Genomic DNA, 12,804 nt, shown 5'->3' with positions numbered 1-12,804 from the left:
CTTCAACTGTTGCAGCATACAAGGCAGGATTAGAACAGAGAACAGCCTCCATCACTTCATGACTTTATAGAACTTTCCCAAGCACCTACTTTCCAGAGTCAGTTTCTCTTCTGAGACCTACCTGGAAATGTAAAGGCTAAACAGCAGCCCTCCAGAGAGACTAAAGACAAGAGGCAGGAGTCAGAGCACATAGAAAATGTCTCCTCATCCCACCACTCTGCAAATGTGATGCACTCAGCACAAAACCAACAGAGGGACCCTGGAAGACAGGAAGCCTGCAGCGTGTTTTCAACTTCAGAACAAAGGAATGACCAATTACTTCTGCCACTGCCATGCTTATACCACTATCAGGCATTCCTGGTAATTAGCATCAAAATGACTAGTAATGACAACAACAAATCCCAGTGGCAGCCCCATGGTGGAATCCCTAAAAAGCTAGCAAGGTCCTTCTGCGCTATGGTTGAGAACTACTAGAGCAAGCTAAAGCTCACAATCCTTTCTGCAGGTTCCAGGGTCCCATAGACTTCACAAGGGCCACAGATCTTTGACATTCCCGAGGGCTGAGAATGCCTCACTTCAGATTTATTTCCCTCTCTGTCTGCCTGATGATGTGGTGATTGATCGTATCACTGTAAGTATTTCTTCCTCACGGCAATGGGATTCTGCCAGCTTGTTAAAACATTTCCAGTGGTCACCCAGCATGCACTGTAGGCTGTATTAATTATCAATCACAAAGGCAGAATCATTCTTCTCCTGCTCAGCGGTGTCTCCACACAAGTACCCCACCAGTGTTCCACTTACTTTAATCCTGTGGACAAGGGGAGCAAAAAGGAATACAAAGAGCTCCACTGTAGCCATGGAGTTCTGGAATAACTTCCTTCTGTTATTCTCCTCCTCATCATTCGTGGTACTGGGCCGGTGATGTCCTGGTGATCCCTGGTTTTCAGCCTGGTGGATAAAGGCGCTACTGCTCCCTCCCCAGCTAGAGCCTCTGTCTCCTCCAAATCGGTCATTACTGCAGTCCTGAGGGGCCTCCAGCAGCATCCAGTGAAGAGTGTGAAGAAGCTTTGTTTCAGCAACTCCAAGCTTATCCTGATGTCCTGTTTTGAAAAACGCATCACAGTATCTCACAGGGTTTCCATTAAAGGTACTGTTGAGATTTTTACAGCCACACAGGAAACTGGGCATCCAACCTCCTGATAATCATTTGAAAATTAAAATTCTTCCATTAAAAGTATCAGCATTCTGTTTCATTATGTTTGAAACCTCCTAATTCACAAGTCTCCATTTACTTCACAGCATTTGTAGTTCAGTCCCTGAAATGTCAATTGCAGGGCAACTGAATGCATGGACACAGAACGCTCCTAAAAGGTGCCAGCTTGAATGTCTTCTCTGTTTGACTAATGAAGGCATGTCTCATGAAGCAAATTCCTGCTGAAATCACAGCTGAAATCAGTAAAAGACTAGTAAATTAAAGTAGATTTGGACCCGGTCCCATCCTTATTATCCAATTGACTTATCTGCTGAGAAGCAAATGCATTAGTCTGAATAAAAAGAAAAAGAAGAAAAAAAAAGGAACTGAAGATATTAAAAGTACCTGCTGAAATTGGGCATTGCACCATGCCTTGAAAGAAACCTTGTATTCCTTCAAGAAACCTATGCCTGCTAGGTGGTAAGGCTTTGGCTAAAGCTAGTTCTACTATCTTTAGAAAATAACTATCAAAATATTATTGAACTACTTTGACTGTTTAGCTTATCAGACCATTAACTTCACTGGGTTAGCTCTCATAGGTTACCCTGCAATAAATTAAAACAGATCAAGAAAGGTAATCCATGGAATGAACTAAACTGGGATTCTAGGATTTAGAATAAGTTGGCACCCAGAACATCAATCTGTCATATTTTGACTGATAACTTCAGTAATGGAAAAACAAACTCACATGTGCACTAACCTAGCTTGTTTCGGTTGGAGAGCAATGTTGCAGTGCAGTGCAGCACATGCGGGAGCGCAGCTTGGACAAGTTCCCAGCGAGAAATGCTCTGGATGGCTTCAGAGAGAGCTGGAGAAAGGCCATGCAGCTTGTTCTCTACTAAAACTCTTTCAAAAGACTAAAAGTAAGAACAAAGAAAAAAAAGACCTTGTTTATCTATTTCTGCACTAACCTTCTAATACATACAACATTATCTTTTAAACACCTGTAATCTGTAAGTTTTCGTTATACAACTAAAGTGCACCTTAGAAGAACAATTTGCCTGAAAAACACAGACTGTAGCTAAAGCTCACCAGACATATCGACATACTTGGCTAAGAAATGAATGGGCCACTAAGTATATTTTATGTAATAAAAGAACTAAAGCAAGTATGATATGTTTATTACTAAGTGCTAACAACAAGCCAGATTTACAGTTGTGCTGGGTATTAATCTGGCATGCCAGTAATCCTTCTGGAGCTAATGAAGCCTGTATTTGTGAAGCTGAGAGCTGGATATTATTCTCATACACACGCACTCTTTCAGTTTAATATAACATAAACGGCAACCCATTAAAGGTATTTGGGCCTTAGGAAATGTTTTCACACCCTGTCACAAAAAGTAATCCGTGTACAACATTTTTTGTCGAGTCACGATATAATGGTTTCGTGAATACTTAAAAAGAGCTGATGGCTACGGCAAGTTCATTATTTCCACCTCAAGTAACACAAAATATGACTATCTGCCTTTGAAATCCCCGAGGAAGTTCCTTATTGCTAGTTGCTCCAACCATTTCAATAATTTCTTCCTCTGACCAGATACAAAGATCTCATTATAGGTCAGAAAAGCAGTTCTGTTCCTTCACTGAAGTTCCTTGACACCTGTGAATGTAACAAATGTAACATGTAGGGGATGTTATCACTTCAGGTGGTCAGAATCATTGCACAACCAAAACAAGTCTTGGTTCTTTGTGAATAATTGGGACGATTGTAAGATAAGAGACTCCTGAATAATGCCTTTAGGCCTTGGGAGAACAGATATGCAAACTACAGAGATAAGGAGGCTGCAAGATGATCTCAAGTCCCCCAAGGATGGCAGGACATTAACACCTACTAATGAGTTCTCATCGAAGGACATTAGCACCTACCATTACTATGATAAGCATTTATTGGAAATGTAATTAATATGAATGTTAAAATCGCATAAATACCTAGTAACTATGTCTCTTCGGTGCACACGTTTGGAGGAGAGATCCCCCGTGTGCCTGGTGCTGTAATAAAGAATACCTACTTAATAGTCTTCCGACTATTGAGTCTTCAGTTCCTGCTTTTCACAGCATCACCCTAAAGCAAAGAAATATTTACCAATAAGGCATGCCCTTGCCATATACCAGCTTAGCCTCCTGGCTACCTATTTCTTCACAAGCCATTTCACCAATTTTCTTGGGCTCTGGGCAAACAAGTAACTGTTGGCATTTATGACCCAACAGATACTTCAAATGCCCTCACTCCAGATTCATAAAGCCTATCCTTCAACACTAAGTCATAATGATTTTTCCTGTAAAATTGAGGGGGTAATAAGAATAGACTTAATTACAAAGAAGAAAAGCAAAAAGGGCAGCAGTCATAACCTAGCTCTCCTAAATGACCAGCCACTCTTAGACGTAGCATGCTAACTAGTCATAACATCCACTCTTCTGCATACTCCAGCAGCTGTGCACATTTGTTCTCTCACGTTGTGGCCACATCTATTGGTGTGGGCAAACATGAGCTCCTCTCTTGAGAGGCAGCATGCCCTAGTGCAAGGATTGTGCCTCACCATTGTGGTTCTACAGCAGCCCCATAACAGCTCCACTCTGGCCAGCATGGAGGCAGAGAAACACACATCTATTTATACTTACAACCTAAGACAGAAATACCACAATAGCACCAGGCATAGACAGACTAAGAGAAGGGCAGATGGACTGTATGATTCACACATGTATTTGAGAGCTGAGTGTGCTTATAGAGGACGAAGCCTCTACAACAACACAAATTGAACCGAAGGAAAGAGCTGCCAACAAATCCAAGTCCATAGAACGTCACACTGCTCACCTAACTAGAAACCCCAGGGTCTAGTCAGAAAAGTCAATAGCTTTCCTTTATAGACCAGTGGCTGAAATTGGAGGGCATTAGTTGTAATATGTGGACAAAAATGCTGGCTTCCTGAGGATTAGTCACAAATAATGCGCCATGGATTACGTGGTCAGCAATGTGTATGTTTTAGCACCAGGATTAGATAGTAAGTCTGCCATGGGAAGGATGCCCCAAATCACTCTTACAGAGATCTGCTGGGGGCCACATTGCCCACACAGGGGAACAGTCTCCTGCCATTCATTCCTATCAGTTCATAAACAGAGGGAAGAAAACAACCAGAAACACCAGCTACTTTGGGCAGTTTGGCAGGGCACCCAAGAGCAAAATGCAAAGTCCATTGAGATTAAGGGATGGCCAGTGCTTGGAAAGCCTTGGCAGGTGGGGGAGCCGGGGTACCCATTGCAAGGTCTGAGTATTCTGTTCAGTTCAGGAACTAGAAGTCATTGAACCACAGCAGCAGTTGAGAGCACATTAGAATAAAGATAACAGAGGTCTAGAACAACTATCCCAGACAAGGTTACCTAACAAAAGGGGAGAACACAGCAGCAAGGTATCCCAGAAGGAAGACAAGAGGTGCAGCGTTAATGCATGGTTACAAACAACACAAAGTCTGAGCCAGTGAAAAACGTAAGATTTTATTTATTTTTATTAAAAGGGGACAAGGTACAACTCCTCATTCTCTGCTCTAACAACACACTCCCACCTCTACTCATGCCCCAGCTCTGTGGCTCACTGAAGCCTTCATTCAGCCAAGTCAAGCCTCTACACAAGCCAAAACGGAAGCTCAGCATAGAGGCAAGTAGTTTCTACCAGGCTAGAGAGCTGAATTAGCTCACTGAAAGGCCTGCCAAGCACCAGAACCAGTGCTGAACTAGGTTTATCAGAAGAAATTATTTTCTCACCTCCAGTAGAAAAGCCAAACCATAAACTCTTACTGTTGTACTCAGTACAGTGACAAAGCTATTCAGTTTACAGAGCAATCGGCAGGGCGGGACAGGGGAGGAAAGGAAAAATCACTGTGAGAAGCAACACTATTCTGAAGCATGACGGAAGACACATTGTTGCTCTCGGGCTTTCCTTTCAAGGTCTTATTTGCAGGTACTTCAATGGCATCAGGGAGATATTGCCCCAACAACTGCCTTCTGGAACCTCTGGCCCACATTCTGCATACTTCAGAAATTCAAGAGAAAGCCAAGGAGTCTGCAATTACCCTTTTACACTAGGCTTGCTCAACATTTTTGGCGTCTGAGCCACATGAAGCTTTTCCTACACAGTTGGGCACCAGATTCCTCTGTATTTTGCTGGCCTGAGCAGAAAGCTAAATATATTTCTGTACCACAATGAAAGATTAGCTTCCGGAACAGCATATGCGATCACAAGCATCTGAGACAGAAGTACTGCATGTTGCCAGAAAAATGCTAACACAAAGGCTAGTATAATGAAACCACTGAGTGTCCCTGTGTGCTACAAACACTGTTCAATACACAATTGCCCCGTGCATGCGCTGACAGCACAGGACTTAGTTGGCATAAATCGCCGCACTGATAACTGCCAGAAGCAGCCCAACAAGAACATGCAGTTCTTGGGACAAGTGTTCCTATGGGATTTGCCTGGAGTAGTCCATAAAGGTCCAGCTCACAGCAACTTCTGCCCACACCAGACATTCAAGATGCAAGGCCCTGTGTTAGCATTTGCTCCTGTAGAACCTCCCTTTTGGTCTGCTATGGCTCTATTCCAACTTTCAGGATCTGCTATAGAGAATATGCAGACATTAAGATGAAAGACCTAATATTCATCCCCCATGAACTAAGCAACCACTGCTACAGCTGAGAGGAGTTACGTGCTTCAACAAGAAGGCTGAATGAGAACATCTGAAGTAAGCTCCCTGTAAGTCAGTCAGAAAAGAGATATTGTCATGCTATGGATATGTCTGGAGCTGCAGTCTTAGGGTCGTTGCTTGGCTAAGAAAACAGTTGCCTACTTATAGCAGGCTATCTGTGCCTGTAACACCCCACGTGCCAAAGGACAATAAAGAACATCTGCCAAGGTGGTAATGAGGAAAGTCAGTGTTCTGCCTTGGCTTGAGAAAGGGCATCCTTTCAGCGGTGCTCTGTGTGTGTGTGTGTTCAGCTCCCTCAGGGCCACTTACACAAGCATTTTTCCTTTTAGCTTGGTGATACCTTCTGTTTTCAACAGGGAGTGGCAGTCAGTCTTGTCTGGCTGCCTTTGCATTGCTGCTGTTCTCCTTTTACCTTCTGCTCCACCAAGAACCAAAAGGGGCTGCCAAATACCTGTGACCAGAGTCAGCCTGTGTGTTACTTTGCTGCTGGAACAAGAACAGGTAGCTGCCTGAAGAAGCCTAGACAAGCAGTAAAAGACAGGATAGATTCTGCCTGGGCTTTGCCATGATTTCCTATACAGCTTTGCTAGAGTCACATGAACTTTCCCTGCTCTAAGCCCAAGGGATCTGTACCTGCAGCAAGCTGCATAAGGCATCAAGGGGTCAGCCAGGCCCCCATCCCCAGTAGACAGCCAGGACCTCGGGAAGTTCAGCACCTGCCTGTTCCATCCTCTCAGGAGTGCCAGACGAGCTGCAGGTCTCCTCCAGGGAAGTAGCCCTAGAGGATCTCACTTGGGGAAAAAAAAACACCAAACCAAAAAAAACCAAACCAACCCACAAAAACCCCCACCCAGTAAGCTAGGAGAGCAGGGCTCAGTGCTTAGCCTAGTATGTACAGAATGACCCTGGCAGTGGCACAGAAAAACTATTAATGCTTCTTGAGCTGGACTTCTGTCCTTGGAGGGAACCTTACTGCCCTGTTCTTCCAAAGCTCAGGCTCCATGGTGGTGGAAAGAAGAGACCATTGCTGAAGTCACTTCAGACTGGCTGGAAAGAACTTGAAATGCAGACAGACAGTATTGTCAGTCTGGGGAAGGTCCTCTGAGTAGAGAAGAGTTCCTAGAAAGACCTAAAAACATTAATCTAGGAGTTCATAGCACAAGTGATGGTAAGGCTCAATTGTTCACTAAAAATAGTAATAGCACAAACATTGCCAAGCAATGAAACACAGATGCCAAGTACTTCATTTACAGAAAATTCCCATGTCCAAAACCTCAGTTTTCTGCAACCATGTCTATGGGTCAGATAAAATAAAGGTGGTGTCCTTTTAAACTTCGTTCTATAACTATCCTTTAATCATTCATAACAACAACACTTGTTACTGCATTTGCAAAAACAAGTAAAATACTAGAAAAGAGGTAAACTTTGAATTTGCAGGAGCCCCCCCAGAAAAGCGTAGGTACTTCCACGCCCAACGCAATCCCATGTAAAACAATTTAAAACTTATTATTGAGATCCTTACCCTCACCCAAAAAAATGCATTAGCTTTGTACAGCACTCACATACATTCCTGCGAGGCCATTTACAGCTTTGATTCCTGCACATTAGGAATGACAATTTGTCACTGCAGAAGAACTTCAGAATGGGGAGGCAGAAGAACATTAAATCCATACTGAGGCACAAGAGCATTTGGACAGTGTAAGACAATGGTGGTGGTGGGAGAAGTATTTATCTTCAGTTAAAGGCATAAACCAATTGAAATCAGTGTGATTGTTCAGGTAAGGCAAGCAAAGCTACAAAAGGGCAAGGTTTTTGGTCAAGTATTATAGTATAAAGCAAAGCGCAAAGAAGCAATGGCAATCTGCTCTTGCAGGCCAGATGCTGTACTCATTGAATCTACGCCTCCAGCATCTGTTTCCTCAATGCACGGTATGCAGCAAATACCGTGCAGCAAATTCTACTGCAGCAAGTTTCAAGCTCAAAATAATAATAGAATGCTGCACAATGCTGTGTCATATGCATTTCCAGACAGTTGACAGCCTATAGACATGCCTAGAACAACTATGGCTAGAGAATTTAAAGAGAACAGATTATATAGTAGGTGCACAGTATTTTTAGTTACACTAGTCAATACCGTGGTGTCAATACCATAATCAGCTTTATGTTTCAGAAGACAAGCCAACCACCTGTCAAGTTCCAGAAACCCTGTCTCACGTATGCAGGCAGCACTCTGCTATCCCATTGTATAATACAGGTGGTGTTGGTGTGGGCAGATATTTCTGTGCGCTGGCAAGGATAGGAAACTGATGAGCAAAAGAAGGTGGCTAATGAAGCAGCTCAGGCTGTATCCCATCAATGGCTCAAAAGTCTGTCCCACCTTTGAAAGCTTTCTACCATAATTTAATTATAATGTTAAGAACTGGAGAAGAATCAAGTTCTCCTTCATCCAAGGGGCGGATGTGGATTGGATCTTCATGAAAACTAGTTAAAAGTTGCATCAAAATTCCATGTTTCCATATCTGCAAGAGCTAAACATAATTTTAAGAGGTGTTTGGTAATCTTGGATCCCTTTCCAGGTATCAATACAGTCTCTGCATTCACTGTACACACATTTCTTCATTCTCCCCATCTCCTGAAACATTAAGCTCCTCTCTCCCTTTTGGGTGTTGGGGTTTCTATAAAAGCCTGGCACCATAACCTTCAGGTCACAAAGATGCAGTTGGTTTGAAATAAAAATACTCATCTTATCTGTGCCCAAGCTGTGACTCAGATTGTTGTAGCTCAGTCTGCCCATACCATTAGTTACTTTATTTACTTACTAATTAGTCCAATTACTAATATCCAAATCAATATATTTTTGTTGTGTCTAGAGATACACATGATATCCAAAGTCTCTAGATGGGACAAGGTTTCAAATCCTTCATGTGATACAAGTACAAAATTAAGCTGAATGGACTAAATCCACTTCTGGCGTAAGCTGAGAAGCTTGCTGATCAGCCACCATGGTCAGATCAAGTTGCATGAAAAGTTAGTTACTAATAAGAGTTGAAAAAGAGAAACATGTACATACCACACAGGAAGCTTCATATTGTTTCCCCAGTTTAGGTCTTAAAAATGCACTGAAGGAAGGGAGAAAAAGCATTAGAGCCCCAGTACTTCAGGTATGGATTTTGCTTAGTTATTTTTAGGATTTTTCTCATGTTGGTTGGTGAAAAGGCTAAGAAACTTAATGTTAAGGAAGACATAAGGCCAAAACAATGTTCAGATACCTGTTGATGACATCTGACAAAACGCTGTTACCTTTTCTAGAAGACAAAAGACCCGTATCAGTATACGTCAAGAGGTACTTAATCCACCCTCAAGGAAAGTCCTGTTCCTCATGGATAAAATCTTCCATCAGACAGTTTTCGGCCATTTTACCTTAGTGAAAGATTTTCAGTATACTGTTTGAAATATGTTAACTATTTCTGAACATTGCCTTTCCAGTATTTTAAACCAGGAATCCATTTGTCTGTTTTGTATTAATTATTTCCCTCCACAGCTGCTGATGTGGAAGGCTTATGATGAAATGCAGGCCTGTATCCTGTAGCTAGAGAACACCCACCCTCTGCTGTCATTCCCCTCCAGAATGGGATCAGAGCTCCCTATTAAAAAAATTAATCAGGTCACCTTATTACAGCATTATAATTTTTTTTGGAGGACAGTAAAACTGTGGAATAAAGCGATTTTATGACTGAGGCCTTAAATCACAGCCACAGCCTTCCTACCTTCCAATCTCCCTGAAGACCCTGCAATGTTTTCAGCTTAGAATCCTGTTGAGACGGGAGACAGACAGGATTCATAAGGAACATAAAGCCCCAGACATGCATTCAGCCTGCCCCTCACATATCATTACTCTCCAATCCAATGAAATAAGGTGAGACTTTGACGTATCTGTTTGCATGCTGGCCTCTCAAAGCATAGATTACACTTCCAGAACGGCTGCAAATACAGATACAAGCAAAGCTGCAAGTCCAGTGCAACACCGAGGGATTCTGCTTCTGGTACCAGAGCTCCAGTAGTCCTCTTAAAAGTGGGGATGGGGGAGGGGGAAACGGGACAGGGAGAAGTGGAAAGGTACATGGACACACATACACATGGATGTTCTAAAGACAAATCCAGAAGCTGCTTGGAACTGCCTCATGTGGCAGCTGCAATAACAGCTTCCTCCCCGCCACTGGGCAGCAGCTGGCCTCCTCCCCCCTCGCCCCCCCCAACCCCCCCAAATTCCACTGCCTTGTTGCAGCTGTATCCCAAGGAACCAGGGCTCGCTGCTCTCACCTGGTTTGCCTCCATAGGAAGGTCTGGATGGGCAGAGGGATGCCACGGCCGCTTTCCTGCTCCTGGCCCTCTGAGCTTTTCCTTTTCACCATGTTGCTGATGACAGCTGCTGCCGTGAGCCAGTCTTCACAGACATACCAGCCGGGATCTCCCACGGCTGACTCTTTGCTCTCCGTAACTCTTCACCCTCTTCCCTTCATCCTTTTAGCCCGCCCCCTCCCTCCACTCTTACACCTCCCTTCGGCTTTGCTGGTGCAAAATGGCTGCAGAAGGCAGGGAGGAAATTAGGGGAGCGAAGATGTCCGCGTCCCTCCGCTTCCTCTCTGCCTTCAGCACCTCCCCCTGCGGACAGCTCCCAGCACCGCGCCGCGGCGGCAGGCGGTGACAGGGGAGGCGGGCGGGCCCGCCAAACTTTCAGCGCCCGGGGCGAGCCACAGGGCCCGGCTGCCTCCCCGTCCCTCCCCCGGGCGCGGCGGCACCGCGGGGCCGTTTCGAAGCCCCGCCGACCGGCAGCGAGAGGAAGCTGCGGAGCAGCCGAGGAGCGGTGGGGTCAGGAGACGTCTCCCTCCCTCCCCCGCCACCCGGCTGCAGCAGCGACAGGCTCAGATCGGCTGCTCCTGCAAACCGGGTGGGGTCTGGCCAAACTCCCCCACGGACGCGGAGGAGCAAAGCTGAAAGGGGGCTTTCCGAGGTGCCGGGGAGCTCACAGTTTGTAAGGCCAGCTTCCCCTCCTTGGATCTGCAAGGGCAGGAGCCCTCGAAGCACCTGATACGGCACGGAGCAAGGCTGTTCAATGGGCAGATGCTCGTTTATCTCGAGAGCTGGAGAGAAGGGAAGCAAGTAAAAAACCCTCTGAAAGTGAAGTTGGTGGTAGGAGCAGGGGAAGTTTGGGGTAGTTATTCCATGGTTTTTTCTTACGTAGAAAGGGTTGAGACAGAGATGGGGAGTGCCCAAGCAGATTTACATGTGTTTCCAACTAGACACCAGACTGATTTGACTAATATCAAGGCACATTTTAGTCAGGTTTGCTGGAAATATTTCTCAGTCACTGTTAGATAACTAAGCATATCAGAAGATAGAATACTACTACAAATAATAGAATAAAATGACAGAGCAATGCAAGTCCACCCTTATCAGTTAATTTTTCACAAAAAAAGAGCGATATTCCGTTGCTTATACAAAAAGATTGAAAGTTTAAAGAGAGATGCTCCAACAAGCCAAGGTCATATTTCTTGCCATCTTTTAATCTTCCTAGTTAACATTCAGCACTTAAGGACTCACCGAGGTTATCCCTTCCTGGAACAGGAGCTGAACTGATCAACACCACCTATTTCCTTCCTTACGGGTCCTTTGAGAAACAAATTTGCTGAAACCCCAGTGCTACTACTTCGATAGCCTGCACTCACTCCCTCTTGGGGTAAAGTTTTTGCTGGTGCCCAGCCCAACACTTCCTTGACTTCCAGTGACTTAGGCTGGTCTTAGGCTGCCAGTGACTTACGGTGGTCTTGATCTCCACTCATGGAAAACAGGACCCTGTGGGATCTGCATTTTGCTCAAATATCCCTCTTGCACAAAAGAAGTATTAAGACAGTTAATTAGAAGGTAATCTGTTAAGCAAAACCTAAACAACACGTTTACGAGCAAAAAGTTAAGTTAAAATCACAAATCTACCCAAGTGCTGAAATGCCAGAGTAGTTGCTTTTGTTTGTCTTGTTTGGTTGGGTTTTTTGTAAGCAGTAACTTTTTCTGCTGGTGCACAGAAGTAAGGCCTTTTTATTCACAGCATTAGCTTGCTCAGACAGGACCGGTTTTAGTTACTATCTTCTCTCCTTCAATTAAGTGAGGTCAGGAAGGAAAAAATAATCTTGATTTCTAAAATCTTATGAGAACTAACTATAGAGAGAAGAAGGTTAAAACAAATTACTTCTAAATGCAAGGTATGTATTAAACATACCTTGGAGTTTCCCTACTCCACATCCCCTCAATGGATCCAGGACTTTTTATACAAAGTCTTCTTGTTTGAAAAGCAAATATGAGTTTTAATTCCTGCCAGCATGCCTCTTGACAGTCAGAAGTGAAACATAACACAATAGGAGTGATAAACTTATTTTTAAACAATTGCTTTTTCCAGTCCTCTAATGTGTTATGAAATTATTGAATAAAGCATAACCTCAGTTAGCAACAAATCTGAAGTCTAATTTTATTTGGAATTTTAGTAATTATCAAGCAGGAGAATCACTCTTCTTCCAAGAAAAGTATGAGGACTAATGAAAGTTTTAATGCCATTTGCAATTAAAGAAAAAAATTTAACTGAACTGATCTGTTAAGGCCTCACAAGATGCAAGGTCAGTGTCTTTCTCATGGACACTCACATTACAAATAACTAGAACTCGTAGCTCCACCACAGTTAAGAGGATTGGTAACCCTCAGCCAGGGATGAGGGCTGCAGGCTAGGGATGGCTTATGTGGATGCTATTGTAAGTGTTGTACAGTCTCACACTCAAAATTAGCACCATCAGGCATTTTAGTTATAATGTTG

The 12,804-nt window shown here is 43.8% G+C and overlaps 1 protein-coding gene across 15 annotated transcripts in view; it reads right to left on the bottom strand.

Annotated features, from left to right (window-relative positions):
• UNC80 (unc-80 subunit of NALCN channel complex) overlaps positions 1–10,714 on the bottom strand; it is a 138,775-nt gene extending 128,061 nt beyond the window's left edge. For 13 of the 15 annotated variants that reach the window (XM_075429995.1, XM_075430002.1, XM_075429996.1 and 10 more), the window contains exons 1-4: positions 10,266–10,714; positions 9,016–9,064; positions 1,953–2,109; positions 802–1,100 (exon numbers count right to left, since the gene is read on the bottom strand). In XM_075429995.1, coding sequence (XP_075286110.1) covers positions 802–1,100; positions 1,953–2,109; positions 9,016–9,064; positions 10,266–10,357 — 597 coding nt within the window. In that variant the 5' untranslated portion in view covers positions 10,358–10,714. Of the gene's footprint in view, positions 1–801; positions 1,101–1,940; positions 2,110–9,015; positions 9,065–10,265 lie in introns of those variants that run through there. The other 2 variants (XM_075430008.1, XM_075430010.1) reach the window with 2 other exon arrangements.
• Positions 10,715–12,804: the final 2,090 nt, after the last annotated feature.

The sequence above is a fragment of the Opisthocomus hoazin genome, chromosome 9, assembly GCF_030867145.1.
Source record: "Opisthocomus hoazin isolate bOpiHoa1 chromosome 9, bOpiHoa1.hap1, whole genome shotgun sequence".
Classification (NCBI taxonomy): domain Eukaryota; kingdom Metazoa; phylum Chordata; class Aves; order Opisthocomiformes; family Opisthocomidae; genus Opisthocomus; species Opisthocomus hoazin.
The sequence above is the reverse complement of the archived record's forward strand: the minus strand, read 5'-3'. Positions and strand labels throughout refer to the sequence as shown.